Source organism: Pseudophryne corroboree (genome assembly GCF_028390025.1).
Source record: "Pseudophryne corroboree isolate aPseCor3 chromosome 3 unlocalized genomic scaffold, aPseCor3.hap2 SUPER_3_unloc_37, whole genome shotgun sequence".
Lineage (NCBI taxonomy): Eukaryota > Metazoa > Chordata > Amphibia > Anura > Myobatrachidae > Pseudophryne > Pseudophryne corroboree.
In genome coordinates, this window is record NW_026967527.1 from 441862 (window position 1) to 459037 (window position 17176).

Sequence of the window (17176 nt, forward strand, 5' to 3'; positions counted from 1 at the left end):
ATCTTCATGGATTTGGTTACATCGGGTATGGTTCCCAAAAACTGGCTTATAGCGGAGGTAGTGCCGATATTCAAAAAGGGGAGCAAAGTTGAACCAGGTAATTATAGACCAGTTAGTCTTACATCTATAGTGGGGAAAGTATTGGAAGGTATTCTAAGGGATGGTATTCAAAAGCTCCTTGAAGCAAATAAGGTCATTAAAAGGAACCAACATGGATTTGTGAAGGACAGATCATGTCAAACCAACTTACTTGGCTTTTATGAAACAGTAAGTGCGAACCTTGATCAGGATAAGGAGGTGGATGTAATATTTTTAGACTTTGCCAAAGCTTTCGACACTGTACCTCACATGCGTCTTATCTACAAGCTACAAGAAATAGGGATAGGGAGCACAATATGCACTTGGGTCAGTAATTGGTTAGACAATAGGGAGCAGCGCATTGTGGTCAATGGATCATTTTCAAATTGGACTAAAGTACTAAGTGGTGTGCCACAAGGGTCTGTACTAGGACCACTTTTATTCAACAATTTCATTAACGACCTAACAGTAGGTCTAGGGAGCATGGTATCAATTTTCGCAGACGATACCAAATTGTGTAAGGTTATAAATACGGAGGGGGATGCTGAGTCTCTTCAGAACGACTTAACTAAACTGGAAACATGGGCAGCAAAATGGAGAATGAGATTCAACACAGACAAGTGTAAGGTAATGCACTGTGGGGGCAAGACCAGAAATTACACCTCTATACTAAATGGGGTAATATTAGGGGATTCTGTACTGGAAAAAGACTTAGGAGATAACAAATTAAGCCGCAGTACCCAAAGTAGAAGTGCAGCAAAGAAGACTAATAAGATTTCTCTTTCGTCCTAGAGCAGTGATGGCTAACCTTGACACTCCAGCTGTTGTTGAACTACACATCCCAGCATGCCGTGCATCAGTTTTAGCATGGCCAAATAGCAAAACTGTAGCAGGGCATGCTGGGATGTGTAGTTCAACAACAACTGGAGTGTCAAGGTTAGCCATCACTGTCCTAGAGGATGCTGGGGTCATCAATAGAACCATGTGGTATAGACGGGATCCGCAGGAGACATGGGCACTTTAAGACTTTAAACAGGGCGTGAACTGGCTCCTCCCTCTATGCCCCTCCTCCAGACCTCAGTTTAGAAATGTGCCCAGGGAGACTGGTCACGTATCTTGGGAGCTCTACAGAGCTCTCTGGTAAAAGACTTATGTTAAGTTTTTTATTTTCAGGAAGGCTGCTGGTAACAGCCTCCCTACTTCGTGGGACTTAGGGGAGAGAAGCATGACCCACTTCTGTGAGTTCCAAGGCTCTGCTTCTGCTGACAGGACGCTCCGCACCTAAAGGGTGTTGATCGCCGGGTAAGCTCAGATGCTCGCTCCCACAGCCTGCCGTCACCCCCTTTCAGAGCCAGAAGACAGGTGAGTAACCGAAGACAAGAAGACTTCAGTTCGGCAGACGGCATTACAGAGGTACCACGCGGCAGCGCGCCATGCTCCCACAGACAGCACTACGGGTGCAGGGCGCTGGGGGGGAGAGCCCTGGGCAGCATTATATTATTATCCTCTATAGTGAACACTGGCAATATAGGACATTTATGTCCACAAAATACCCCCGCCAGTATATGTAAAAAAGCGGGAAGAAGCACGCCATTACGGGGGCGGAGCTTTTTCTCAGCTCACTCTCTGCCCGGCGCCATTTCCTCTCCTACGGCTGTAGAGACCCTGGCCCTCCACACCGCTGCATACAAGTATCAGGGTGCTAAAAAAACAGTGGGGGCACACTTATTTGATATATGTTGATATTTATATGCATAGCGCTGCAGTCTGAGGCAGTTTTCTGATGTCTCAGTGCTGTTCAGCAGCGCGGGGCTGTGAGCTGGCATACTCCCACTGTGTGTCTCTGACTGACTTCTATAGGTCTGTCCCCTATAGCTCAGTGTGTTTGGAGGTGTTTTTACATGTGTGGTGAAAAATGTCTGAGGTTGAATGCTCTTCCCAGGAAGAGCCTGTACTGGGAGCACAGATAACATTGGGGGTGGCCCCGTCGACACAGCCGACTCCTGACTGGGCTAATAATGTAATGAATGCTTTAAATGTGAATATGGCTCTTATTAATAAGAGGTTGGATAAGGCTGAGGCTCAGTCCCAAGCTTATAAAAATCGGTGGATGATGTTTTATCTCAGGTACAGGACTCTGCGGGGTCACATAAGCGTTCATTTGACCAGTTAGCTGATACCAATACCGACACGGATACGGACTCCAGTGTCGATTATGCTGATTCCAGATTGGATCCAAAATTGGCTAAGAGCATTCAGTACATGATTGTTGCTGTTAGAGATATTTTACATGTACAGGACGACCCGACTGTTCTTGATACTAGGGTCTGTATGTATAAGGGGAAGAAAATTGAGGTAACGTTTCCCCCTTCTCATGAACTGAACGCTCTTTTTGAGAAGATATGGGACACTCCTGACAAGAAATTTCAGATTCCCAAAAGAATTCCAGTGGCGTATCCGTTCCCCACTGCTAATCGGGAAAAATGGGAGTCGGTCCCCATGGTCGATAAGGCCCTGTCGTGTTTATCAAAACAGGTGGCTTTACCGTCCTCTGGTACAACGACCCTTAAAGACCCTGCGGATCGTAAGCAGGAAGCTACTCTTAAATCCATCTATGCGACCACGGGTACACAACTCAGGCCGGTCATTGCTTCTGCGTGGGCCAGTAGTGCTATTGAGAAATGAGCAGATTCCTTGTTAACGGATATAGATACCCTAGACAGAAACAGCATAATGCTGACGCTGGGTTACATCAAGGACGCTTGGAGCAAAAGCCAATGCAATGGCGGTAGCTGCTAGGCGAGCATTGTGGATTCACCAGTGGAATGCGGATTCTGATTCCAAAAGAAATATGGAATCTATGCCTTATAAAGGAGGTGCGTTGTTTGGGGACGGCCTTACAGACCTCGTCTCTACAGCTACCGCTGGAAAATCGTCATTTTTACCTTATGTTCCCCCAAAACATAAGAAAACGCATCATTATCAAATGCAGTCCTTTCGGCCCAGTAGATACCGAAGAGGACGAGGCTCTGCCTTCCATGCTGCTAGAGGCAGGGAAAGAGGTAAAAGAAACCCAGGCTTCTCTGCCTCCCAAGAACAGAAGTCCTCCCCGGCTTCTGCCAAGTCCACCGCATGACGCCGGGGCTCCCCTGCTGGAGTCCTCGCCGGTGGGGGCACGTCTCAAGCTCTTCAGCCAGGTCTGGGTTCGCTCGGGCCTGGACCCTTGGATTTAAAAAATTGTCACAAGGGTACAAAATAGAGTTTCAAGATGTTCCTCCTCGACGATTTTTCAAATCAGCCGTGCCAGCTTCTCTGCCCAGCATAGAGGTAGTGTGCGACGCAATACAAACATTGTGTCAGAACCAGGTCATTATCACGATTCCCCCTGCGTAACAGGGAGAAGGCTTTTATTCCAGCCTATTGGTGGTTCCGAAGCCGGATGGCTCGGTCAGACCGATCCTCAACCTAAAAGACCTAAATTTCTTTCTGCAGAAATTCAAATTCAAGATGGAGTCTCTCCGAGCGGTGATATCCAGTCTGGAGGAAGGGGACTTTATGGTCTCCTTGGACATAAAGGATGCCTACCTACATGTTCCCATTTATCCTCCTCATCAGGCCTTCCTGCGCTTTGCGGTTCAGGATTGTCATTACCAATTTCAGACGTTGCCGTTTGGGCTGTCCATGGCTCCGAGGATTTTCACCAAAGTGATGGCGGAGATGATGATTCTTCTTCGCATGCAAGGTGTTATGATTATCTTATACTTGGACGATCTCCTGATAAAATCCAGATGCAGGGACAAGTTGTTACAGAACATTGCACTGTCCCTGAAGGTGTTGCAACAACATGGCTGGCTCCTCAACCTGCTGAAATCTCAGTTGATCCCTACGACCCGCCTGTCGTTTCTGGGGATGAATCAGGACACAGAACTACAGAGAGTTTTTCTTCCGGAAGAAAAAGCTCGGGAACAAATCTTAAAACCAACCAGAGTTCAATCCATCAATGCACTCGCTTGATGGGAAAGATGGTGGCGGCCTACGAGGTCATTCAGTTTGGCAGATTCCATGCCAGAGTATTCCAGTGGGACCTGTTGGACAAGTGGTCCGGTTCCCACCTACACATGCAACGGAAGATAGTCCTGTCCTCAAAGACAAGGATATCACTGCTGTGGTGGCTGCACAGTTCTCACCTCCTTGAGGGGCGCAGGTTCGGTATTCAGGATTGGATTCTAGTGACCACGGATGCAAGTCCCCGGGGTTGGGGTGCAAGGAAGATGGTCAAGTCAGGAGACTTGTCTCCACATAAACGTTCTGGAATTAAGGGCCATTTACAACGGCCTTCTACAAATGGGACGCCTTCTTCAAAGTCGACCCGTCCTCATCCAGTCGGAGAATGTAACAGCAGTAGCTTACATCAACAGCCAGGGCGGAACAAAAAGCAGAGCAGCAATGGCAGAAGCCACAAGGATTCTCCGCTGGGCGGAGAAACATCTAAGGGCTCTGTCAGCTATCTTCATTCCAGGAGTGGACAACTGGGAAGCAGACTTCCTCAGCAGACACGATCTCCATCCAGGAGAGTGGGGACTTCATCCAGAAGTCTTCACAGAAGTGACAAGTCACTGGGGTACTCCCCAAGTAGACATGATGGTGTCTAGTCTCAACAAGAAACTCCAAAATTATTGCGCCAGGTCAAGGGACCCTCAAGCCATAGCGGTGGACGCTCTGGTGACACCGTGGGTGTTTCAGTCGGTATGTGTTCCCTCCACTTCCGAGAGTGTTAAAAACTATAAGAAGAAGAAAGGTTCCGACGATCCTCATTGTTCCAGATTGGCCAAGGAGGGCTTGGTATCCCGATCTTCAGGATTTACGCATAGGAAATCCCTGGCTGCTTCCTCTACGAGAGGACCTGTTACAGCAGGGGCCGTGTCAGTATCAAGATTTACTGCGGCTACGTTTGACGTCATGGCGGTTGAACGCCAGATTCTAGCCCAGAAGGGTATTCCCAGTGAAGTCATTCCCACTCTTATTCAGGCTAGAAAGGATGTTACGGCAAAACACTATCACCATATTTGGAGGAAATATATTTCCTGGTGCGAGTCCAAGCATGCTCCTGTGGAAATTTTTTAACTTGGACGTTTTCTCCACTTTTTACAAGCTGGAGTGGATGCGGGCCTTAAATTAGGATCTATTAAAGTACAGATTTCTGCATGGTCAGTTTTCTTTCAGAAACAATTGGCCTCACTTCCTGAGGTGCAAACGTTTGTAAAGGGGGTGTTACACATCCAACCTCCTTTTGTGCCTCCTGTGGCACCTTGGGACCTTAACGTGATGTTATAGTTCCTTCAATCTCACTGGTTTGAACCTTTTTCAAAAGGTGGATTTGAAATTCCTCACTTGGAAAGTGGTCATTTTATTGGCCTTGGCATCTGCACGGCGGGTGTCCGAATTGGCAGCCTAGTCTCACAAGAGCCCTTATTTGATCTTCCATGAAGATAGAGCAGAGTTGAGAACTCGTCAACAGTTTTTGCCGAAGGCGGTTTCTTCTTTTCATATAAACCAACCTAATGTCCGTCTCCCTCGGCACAGTTCCTATAACTGAGGTCTGGTGGAGGGGCATAGAGGGAGGAGCCAGTTCACGCCCTTATTAAAGTCTTAAAGTGCCCATTTCTCCTGTGGATCCTGTCTATACCCCATGGCTCTATTGATGACCCCAGCATCCTCTACGGTACTCAGAGAAAAGGATTTACCGGTAGGTATTAAAATCCTATTATTTATTAGTGCGCAAGCAGGACAGCATTTTCTCTTCTTTGGTGTTTTATTATTACAACCATGTCACCTCTAGTAATCCCACATGAGCGTCCATGTCACCTCTAGTAATCCCACACGAGCGTCCATGTCTCCTCCAGTAATCCCACACGAGCGTCCATGTCTCCTCTAGTAATCCCGCATGAGCATCTGTCTCACCTCTACTAATCCCACATGAGCGGCCATGTCACCTCTAGTAATCCCACATGAGCGTCCATGCCACCTGTAGTAATCCCACGAGCATCAGTGTCACCTCTAGTAATCCCACATGAGCGTCCATGTCACCTCTAGTAATCCCACATGAGCGTCCATGTCACCTCTAGTAATCCCACATGAGCGTCCATGTCACCTCTAGTAATTCCACATGAGTGTCCATGTCACCTCTAGTAATCCCACATGAGCATCCATGTCACCTCTAGTAATCCCACATGAGCATCCATGTCACCTCTAGTAATCCAACATGAGCGTCCATGTCACCTCTAGCAATCCCACATGAGCGTCCATGTCACCTCTAGTAATCCCACATGAGCGTCCATGTCTCCTCCAGTAATCCCACACGAGCTTCCATGTCTCCTCCAGTAATCCCACACGAGCGTCCATGTCTCCTACAGTAATCCCACACGAGCGTCCATGTCTCCTCCAGTAATCCCACATGAGCATCTATCTCACCTCTACTAATCCCACATGAGCGTCCATGTTGCCTCTAGTAATCCCACATGAGCATCCAGGTCACCTCTAGTAATCCCACATGAGCATCCAGGTCACCTCTAGTAATCCCACATGAGCGTCCATGTCACTTCTAATAATCCCACATGAGCATCAGTTTCACCTCTAGTAATCCCACATGAGCGTCCATGTCACCTCTAGTAATCCCACATGAGCGTCCATGTCGCCTCTAGTAATCCCACATGAGCGTTCAGTGTTGATCAAGCTCCATTCTAAGCATCCTATCTTTTTTTTTTTTTAATACACATAAAAGCAATGATTACAGGTAAAACATGTCAGTTATAGAATGATATATTGTATCCTGTAACACCCTGGGTCTTGTCTACTCATTTTATATATTAATGTATTTTATTTCCAGCAGATGGACACACAAGCAGGAATATCTCAGAAGGACATCTAATGTTATCCCCGGATTGTGACATAAAAGATAATGACAGTATACAGGATTCTCCAGGAGATAATCCCATTACCCCAATTATACATCCAGCTCTATCAGCTGATCCCTCTGATCCTGGGAAATGTTCTCCTGATCACTCTGATATTGGTGCATCTGTTACAGCTCTGAGAGTAGATACAGTGTTTCCATGTTCTATAGATACCAAATGTTTTACACAGAACACAAAGCTTATTACCCATCATCCAGCTAAGGCAGGTGAGAGGCCACTGATATGTTCTGAGTGTGGGAAATGTTTTGCAATGAACTCAAATCTTGCTACACATCAGAGAAGTCACTCAGGTGAGAATCCGTTTTCCTGTTCTGAGTGTGGGAAATGTTTTGCATTCAAATCACATTTTGTTACTCATCAGCATACTCACACAGGTGAGAAGCCGTATTCCTGTTCTGAGTGTGGGAAATGTTTTACACAGAAATCAGCTCTTGTTACACATCAGAGAAGTCACACAGGTGAGAAGCCGTATTCCTGTTCTGAGTGTGGGAAATGTTTCGCAGTTAAATCAGAACTTGTTACACATCAGAGAAGTCACACAGGTGAGAAGCCGTTTTCCTGTTCTGAGTGTGGGAAATGTTTTACACAGAAATCAGCTCTTGTTACACATCAGAGAAGTCACACAGGTGAGAAGCCGTATTCCTGTTCTGAGTGTGGTAAATGTTTTGCACAGAAACCAAATCTTGTTAGACATCAGAGAAGTCACACAGGTGAGAGGCCATTTTCCTGTTCTGAGTGTGGGAAATGTTTTGCATTTAAATCAGTTCTTGTTACACATCAGAGAAGTCACACAGGTGAGAAGCCGTATTTCTGTTCTGAGTGTGGGAAATGTTTTGCACAGAAATCACATTTTGTTATTCATCAGCATACTCACACAGGTGAGAAGCCGTTTTCCTGTTCTGAGTGTGGGAAATGTTTTGCATGGAAATCACAACTTGTTACACATCAGCGATTTCACAGGTGAGAAGCCATTTTCATGCTGTGAGAGAAATAAATCCGCTCTTGTTGAACATATTAGACAGGGTCTGGGACTCAGGGTCGACAGCACAAAGGTCGACACACTTTAGGTCGACACCAATTGGTCGACACACATTAGGTCGACAGAGTCAAAAGGTCGACAGGGTCAAAAGGTCGACAGGAACAAGGTCGACATGGAAAAAGGTCGACATGAGTTTTTTATGTTTTTTTGGTGTCGTTTTCTTCGTAGAGTGACCGGGAACCCGAATTAGTGCACCGCGTCCCCTCGCATGGCTCGCTTCGCTCGCCATGCTTCGGGCATGGTGCCTTCGCTCCGCTACCGCTTCGCTCGGCACACTTTACCGTTCCAATCGTAGTCCACGTGGATCGTTAAGTATGAAAAGGTTCAAAAAAAGAAAAAAATCATGAAAAACTCATGTCGACCTTTTTCCATGTCGACCTTGTTCCTGTCGACCTTTTGACCCCGTCGACCTTTTGACCCTGTCGACCTAATGTGTGTCGACCAATTGGTGTCGACCTAAAGTGTGTCGACCTTTGTGCTGTCGACCTGGAGTCCGGATACCATTAGACATTACCCAAATACGGAACTATTTACATCTTCTGGAGTATAATTATCACTGTCATGCAATGTTCCTCAAGGGTCAACCTTATCTCCTATGCTTTATGCAATATAAATGCTACCACTGGGTGATATAATCAGACATCATGGCCTGGTCTACCACTGCTATGCTGATTACCTGCTTTTTGCTCCATGTATTGAGAACCGAATACCAATCCTAAATGGTTGTCTAGCTGAGCGCCAGGGGTGGATGATGCCAGTTGGCTGTGACTCAGTCTTTGTGAAACATAATAGAAGCTCACCAACAAAGGACAAGACTTTACCAACCATCTGGATTTATGCTTTGGTGTTCAGAATTGAAAATACTGAACATGTGCTGAATCTTTGTGTTGTCCTGGTATGTGGCTGACACAGACATCAGGTATCTGCCACATACAAATCCTCATTCTTCCATCTATGGACCATAGCCAGAATCAAGCACTTGATTCCCTCAGAAGTTCATAGACTACTGCAATGCCATCTACCTGGGTCACCCAGCAAAAGAATTACAGAGCTTGCAGCTAGTACAGAATGCAGCAGCCAAGCTGTTACCTAACCCGCCCGTTCCTGCCACATAACACCCATTCTCTACTCCCTTCACTGGCTGCCTGTAAGATGACAAATCTATTTCATAATTGGCTAACTGACTTTCCCAGCTCAACATTACATGGTCCAAGGTACTAGAAGCAGCTTCTGCCTCCTTACTGCCCTGCTTGCTTGCTTCTACAGATGGACTGTTACCAGCAGTACCAAGAATCTCCTGTCATTCATTTATGGGTTGAATGTTTAGCTTTGTAGCCCTGACCATGGAACTCGCTGCCTTGCACAGTCCAAGAGGCCACCACTCTAGAGACCTTCACAAGCAGACTGATGACTGTTACTCACACTTTTCATTAATGTACCTCTATTTCTCATACGTCCTAGAGGATGCTGGGGATTCCAAAAGGACCATGGGGTATAGACTCATCCGCAGGAGCTTGGGCACACTTTAAAGACTTAAACTGGGTGTGAACTGGCTCCTCCCTCTATGCCCCTCCTCCAGACCTCAGTTAGACTTTGTGCCCAGGAGTGATGGGTCACACACTAGGGGAGCTCTACTGAGTTTCTCTGAAAGACTTTATGTTAGGTTTTTTATTTTCAGGGAGACCTGCTGGCTACAGGCTCCCTGCATCGTGGGACTGAGGGGAGAGAAGCAGGACCTACTTCTGTGAGTTTCAAGGCTCTGCTTCTCGGCTACTGGACACCATTAGCTCCAGAGGGTTCGATCACTTGGTGCGCCTAGCTTCTTGTTCCCGGAGCCACGGCGTCAATCCCCTCACAGAAGCCAGAAGAAAGAAGTCGGGTGAGTATTGGAAGAAAAGAAGACTTCAGACGGCAGAAGACTTCAGTAATGGAAGTACAGTGGTAGTGCTGCTCTTCATGCTCCCACACACCAACGGCACTCACAGGGTGCAGGGCGCTGGGGGGGGGGGGGTGGAGCACCCTGGGCAGCATGTTACTGGTCTGCTTAATGTGAACTGGCAAAAAAAAAAAAGCATTTAGGTGCCGAGGCACCGTGGTTCATCCCCCGCCAGTATACTTGAATTATTTCCCTGCCACCGCTTATACGGGTGCAGGGCACGCGGGGGGGAGCGCCCTGGGCAGCGAGTCAGTTTTAACAGTTCTTCCTCGCACTGCCGGGGGCTCCGTATACAGACCCCCGCAGGCGCGTTATGCCGTGGTCCCCGTCGGGCGCCATGGATACAGGGCGCCGGGAGGTGGTGGCGCCCGGGGCAGCATAGATAGTTAGAGCTCCCGGGCGCCGCACACGGGGACCCACCATGAGAGCGGCGGGTGCGCGATGCGCCCGGAACTCCCGCTTCCCGAACGTTGTCTGGGGTGCAGGGCGCGCAGGGGGGCGCCCTGAGCAGCATGGTGCTGAGTGTATATATATATACCCTATATTTAGTACTCGGCCTATTTGGTTTTCAGATCCAGGGGGGCTATAGCGCGCCGAGAGGGGCGGAGCTTAGCCTCACACACTGAGTCAGCGCCATTTTTCCCTGCTGGCCCCGCCAAGAACAAACAGTGGGGAACGCAATGTTTGGACTGTGTTGCCCTCCCAGAGGTGTAATCTCCCTGTGTATAGGGTCCCCCGGCTCAATATAGGGATATATATATATATATAAATATATATATATATATAGCAAAAAAAGGGGAATTCTCATGGGAGCTTAACCACCTCAGAAATCACATAAAAATGTATTTATTTTATAAAATTTAACAGTAAATTCTGCAATGTTACATATAAAACATCAGTAAAACAAATAGGTAATCTTATACCATAGGTGAACAATACAGATTGAAAATCATCTGACGAATTCCGTTTGGAGATATCGACACTTAAACCGAATATCAATTCTTCCACCAAAGCGTTCAGTAGTATGTTCGAATTCACAAATATGTGAATGCCCAACGCGTTTCGTCCATACAGGACTTCATCAGGGGTCGTGATATTGCAATATTCGTGTATATCATATACAGTTCACCAATAAAGATACATAAAGAATAAAATTGCTGTGACAATGACCTTTTAGGTATAGAAAGGCAACTCCAATACTGAATGGGAACAATTTAATAGACTTAGAATAAGTCAAAAATCCCTAGTAATCTCTCAGCTGTGAAAGGAAGCCTGAGAGATTACTAGGGATTTTTGACTTATTCTTAGTCTATTAAATTGTTCCCATTCAGTATTGGAGTTGCCTTTCTATACCTAAAAGGTCATTGTCACAGCAATTTTATTCTTTATGTATCTTTATTGGTGAACTGTATATGATATGCACAAATATTGCAATATCACGACCCCTGATGAAGTCCTGTATGGACGAAACGCGTTGGGCATTCACATATTTGTGAATTCGAACATACTACTGAACGCTTTGGTGGAAGAATTGATATTCGGTTTAAGTGTCGATATCTCCAAACGGAATTCGTCAGATGATTTTCAATCTGTATTGTTCACCTATGGTATAAGATTACCTATTTGTTTTACTGATGTTTTATATGTAACATTGCAGAATTTACTGTTAAATTTTATAAAATAAATACATTTTTATGTGATTTCTGAGGTGGTTAAGCTCCCATGAGAATTCCCCTTTTTTTGCTATTTCCTATGCAGTGCCTTGTCTGACAGAAGGCATTTCTCATTGGTACGAGCTATACTGTAGTTCAGCGCAAAAAAAAAGGGTACTTTATCTTCTTGTGTTTATATATATATTTCTCTATCGTCCTAGTGGATGCTGGGGTTCCTGAAAGGACCAGGGGGATAGCGGCTCCGCAGGAGACAGGGCACAAAAGTAAAGCTTTCCGATCAGGTGGTGTGCACTGGCTCCTCCCCCTATGACCCTCCTCCAAGCCTGTTAGATTTTTGTGCCCGGCCGAGAAGGGTGCAATCTAGGTGGCTCTCCTAAAGAGCTGCTTAGAAAAGTTTAGCTTAGGTTTTTTATTTTACAGTGAGTCCTGCTGGCAACAGGATCACTGCAACGAGGGACTTAGGGGAGAAGAAGTGAACTCACCTGCGTGCAGGATGGATTGGCTTCTTGGCTACTGGACATCAGCTCCAGAGGGACGATCACAGGTACAGCCTGGATGGTCACCGGAGCCTTGCCGCCGGCCCCCTTGCAGATGCTGAAGTAAGAAGAGGTCCAGAATCGGTGGCAGAAGACTCCTCAGTCTTCTAAAGGTAGCGCACAGCACTGCAGCTGTGCGCCATTTTCCTCTCAGCACACTTCACACGGCAGTCACTGAGGGTGCAGGGCGCTGGGAGGGGGGCGCCCTGGGAGGCAAATGAATACCTATTTTGGCTAAAAATACCTCACATATAGCCTCCGGAGGCTATATGGAGATATTTAACCCCTGCCAGAATCCGTTAAGAGCGGGAGACGAGGCCGCCGAAAAATGGGCGGGGCCTATCTCCTCAGCACACAGCGCCATTTTCCCTCACAGAAAGGCTGGAGGGAAGGCTCCCAGGCTCTCCCCTGCACTGCACTACAGAAACAGGGTTAAAACAGAGAGGGGGGGCACTAATTTGGCGATATGCTTATATATTAAGATGCTATAAGGGAAACACTTATATAAGGTTGTCCCTATATAATTATAGCGTTTTTGGTGTGTGCTGGCAAACTCTCCCTCTGTCTCTCCAAAGGGCTAGTGGGTCCTGTCCTCTATCAGAGCATTCCCTGTGTGTGTGCTGTGTGTCGGTACGTGTGTGTCGACATGTAGGAGGACGATGTTGGTGAGGAGGCGGAGCAATTGCCTGTAATGGTGATGTCACTCTCTAGGGAGTCGACACCGGAATGGATGGCTTATTTAGGAAATTACGTGATAATGTCAACACGCTGCAAGGTCGGTTGACGACATGAGACGGCCGACAAACAATTAGTACCGGTCCAGACGTCTCAAAAACACCGTCAGGGGTTTTTAAAACGCCCGTTTACTTTAGTCGGTCGACACAGACACAGACAGGGACACTGAATCCAGTGTCGACGGTGAATAAACAAACGTATTCCTTATTAGGGCCACACGTTAAAGGCAATGAAGGAGGTGTTACATATTTCTGATACTACAAGTACCACAAAAGAGGGTATTATGTGGGATGTGAAAAAACTACCATAGTTTTTCCTGAATCAGATAAATTAAATAAAGTGTGTGATGATGCGTGGGTTCCCCCCGATAGAAAATTATGGGCGGTATACCCTTTCCCGCCAGAAGTTAGGGCGCGTTGGGAAACACCCCTTAAGGTGGATAAGGCGCTCACACGCTTATCAAAACAAGTGGCGGTACCGTCTATAGATAGGGCCGTCCTCAAGGACCAGCTGACAGGAGGCTGGAAAATATCATAAAAAGTATATACACACATACTGGTGTTATACTGCGACCAGCGATCGCCTCAGCCTGGATGTGCAGAGCTGGGGTGGCTTGGTCGGATTCCCTGACTAAAAATATTGATACCCTTGACAGGGACAGTATTTTATTGACTATAGAGCATCTAAAGGATGCATTTCTATATATGCGAGATGCACAGAGGGATATTTGCACTCTGGCATCATGAGTAAATGCGATGTCCATAACTGCCAGAAGTTGTTATGGACACGACAGTGGTCAGGTGATGCAGATTCCAAACGGCACAAAGGTGTATTGCCGTATAAAGGAAGAGGAGTTATTTGGGGTCGGTCCATCGGACCTGGTGGCCACGGCAACTGCTGGAAAATCCACCGTTTTTTACCCTAAGTCACATCTCTGCAGAAAAAGACACCGTCTTTTCAGCCTCAGTCCTCTCGTCCCTATAAGATCATATCTGCCCAGGGATAGAGGAAAGGGAAGAAGACTGCAGCAGGCAGCCCATTCCCAGGAACAGAAGCGTTCCACCGCTTCTGACAAGTTCTCAGCATGGCGCTGAGACCGTACAGGACCCCTGGATCCTACAAGTAGTATCCCGGGGGTACAGATTGGAATGTCGAGACGTTTCCCCTTCGCAGGCTCCTGAAGTCTGCTTTACCAAGGTCTCCCTCCGACAAGGAGGCAGTATGGGAAAAAATTCACAAGCTGTATTCCCAGCAGGTGATAATTAAATTACCCCTCCTACTACAAGAAAAGGGGTATTATTCCACACTATATTGTGGTACTGAAGCCAGAAGGCTAGGTGAGACTTATTCTAAAAATTTTTTTTTTTGAACACTTACAAAGGTTCAAATCAAGATGGAGTCACTCAGAGCAGTGATAACGAACCAGGAAGAAGGGGACTATATAGTGTCCCGGGACATCAGGGATGCTTACCTCTATGTCCCAAATTTGCCCTTCTCACTAAGGGTACCTCAGGTTCGTGGTGCAGAACTGTCACTATCAGTTTCAGACGCTGCCGTTTGGATTGTCCACGGCACCCCGGGTCTTTACCAAGGTAATGGCCGAAATGATGATTCTTCTTCGAAGAAAAGGCGTCTTAATTATCCCTTACTTGGACGATCTCCTGATAAGGGCATAGTCCAGGGAACAGTTGGAGGTCGGAGTAGCACTATCTCGGATACTGCTACAACAGCACGGGTGGATTCTAAATATTCCAAAATCGCAGCTGATCCCGACGACACGTCTGCTGTGCCTAGGGATGATTCTGGACACAGTCCAGAAAAAGGTGTTTCTCCCGGAAGAGAAAGCCAGGGAGTTATCCGAGCTAGTCAGGAACCTCCTAAAAACAGTGCATCGTTGCACAAGGGTCCTGGTAAAAATGGTGGCTTCCTACGAAGCAATTCCATTCGGCAGATTTCACGCAAGAACTTTTCAGTGGGATCTGCTGGACAAATGGTCCGGATCGCATCTTCAGATGCATCAGCGGATAACCCTATATCCAAGGACAAGGGTGTCTCTCCTGTGGTGGTTATAGAGTGCTCATCTTCTAGAGGGCCGCAGATTCGGCATTCAGGATTGGATGCTGGTGACCACGGAGCCCAGCCCGAGAGGCTGGGGAGCAGTCACACAAGGAAAAAATTTCCAGGGAGTGTGATCAAGTCTGGAGACTTTTCTCCACATAAATATACTGGAGCTAAGGGTAAATTTATAATGCTCTAAGCTTAGCAAGACCTCTGCTTCAAGGTCAGCCGGTATTGATCCAGTGGGAAAAACATCACGGCAGTCGCCCACGTAAACAGACAGGGCGACACAAGAAGCAGGAGGGCAATGGCAAAAACTGCAAGGACTTTTCGCTGGGCGGAAAATCATGTGATAGCACTGTCAGCAGTGTTTCATCCCGGGAATGGAAACTGGGAAGCAGACTTCCTCAGCAGGCAGGACCTCCACCCGGGAGAGTGGAAACTTCATCGGGAAGTTTTTTCCACATGATTGTAAACCGTTGGGAAATACCAAAGGTGGACATGATGGCGTCCCGTCTGAACAAAAAACGGGACAGGTATTGCGCCAGGTCAAGAGACCCTCAGGCAATAGCTGTGGACGTTCTGGTAACACCGTGGGTGTACCAGTCGGTGTATGTGTTCCCTCCTCTGCTTCTCATACCTAAGGTGCTGAGAATTATAAGACGTAGAGGAGTAAGAACTATACTCATGGCTCCGGATTGGCCAAGAAGGACTTGGTACCCGGAACTTCAAGAGATGCTTACAGAGGTCTTATGGCCTCTGCCGCTAAGAAGGGACTTGCTTCAGCAAGTACCATGTCTGTTCCAAGACTTACCGCAGCTGCGTTTGTCGGCATGGCGGTGGAAAGCCGGATCCTAAGGGAAAAAGGCATTCCGGAAGAGGTCATTCCTACCCTGGTCAAAGCCAGAAAGGAGGTGACCGCACAACATTATCACCACATGTGGCGAAAATATGTTGCGTGGTGTGAGGCCAGGAAGGCCCCACAAAGAAATTTCAACTCGGTCGTTTCCTGCATTTCCTGCAAACAGGAGTGTCTATGGGCCTCAAATTGGGGTCCATTAAGGTTCAAATTTCGGCCCTGTCGATTTTCTTCCAGAAAGAATTGGCTTCAGTTCCTGAAGTCCAGAAGTTTGTAAAGGGAGTATTGCATATACAACCCCCTTTTGTGCCTCCAGTGGCACTGTGGGATCTCAACGTAGTTCTGGGATTCCTCAAATCACATTGGTTTAAAACCAGTCAAATCTGTGGATTTGAAGCATCTCACATGAAAAGTGACCATGCTCTTGGACCTGGCCTGGACCAGGCGAGTGTCAAATTGGTGTTTTTTTCTCAAAAAAGCCCATATCTGTTTGTCCATTCGGACAGGGCAGAGCTGCGGACTCGTCCCCAGTTCTCTCCCTAAGGTGGTGTCAGTGTTTCACCTGAACCAGCTTATTGTGGTGCCTTGCACCTACTAGGGACTTGGAGGACTCCAAGTTGCTAGATGTTGTCAGGGCCCTGAAAATATGTTCCAGGACGGCTGGAGTCAGGAAAACTGACTTGCTGTTATCCTGTATGCACCCAACAAACTGGGTGCTCTTGCTTCTAAGCAGACTATTGCTAGTTGGATGTGTAATACAATTCAGCTTGCACTTTCTGTGGCAGGCCTGCCACAGCCAAAATATGTAAATGCCCATTCCACAAGGAAGGTGGGCTCATCTTGGGCGGCTGCCCGAGGGGTCTCGGCTTTACAACTTTGCCGAGCAGCTACTTGGTCAGGGGCAAACACGTTTGCTAAATTCTACAAATTTGATACCCTGGCTAAGGAGGACCTGGAGTTCTCTCATTCGGTGCTGCAGAGTCATCCGCACTCTCCCGCCCGTTTGGGAGCTTTGGTATAATCCCCATGGTCCTTTCAGGAACCCCAGCATCCACTAGGACGATAGAGAAAATAAGAATTTACTTACCGATAATTCTATTTCTCGGAGTCCGTAGTGGATGCTGGGCGCCCATCCCAAGTGCGGATTATCTGCAATACTTGTACATAGTTACAAAAATCGGGTTATTATTGTTGTGAGCCATCTTTTCAGAGGCTCCGCTGTTATCATACTGTTAACTGGGTTCAGATCACAAGTTGTACGGTGTGATTGGTGTGGCTGGTATGAGTC

At 47.1% G+C, this 17176-nt stretch overlaps 1 protein-coding gene across 1 annotated transcript in view; it reads left to right on the forward strand.

Annotated features, from left to right (window-relative positions):
* The window catches only part of LOC134984122 (zinc finger protein 850-like), a gene marked incomplete at its 5' end in the record, with an annotated part of 295553 nt that overhangs the window by 99167 nt on the left and 179210 nt on the right, over nucleotides 1-17176 (forward strand). The window contains one exon of the mRNA XM_063949748.1: nucleotides 7255-7882. Within this exon, the coding sequence (XP_063805818.1) occupies nucleotides 7255-7882 (628 nt within the window). The remainder of the gene's footprint in view (nucleotides 1-7254; nucleotides 7883-17176) is intronic.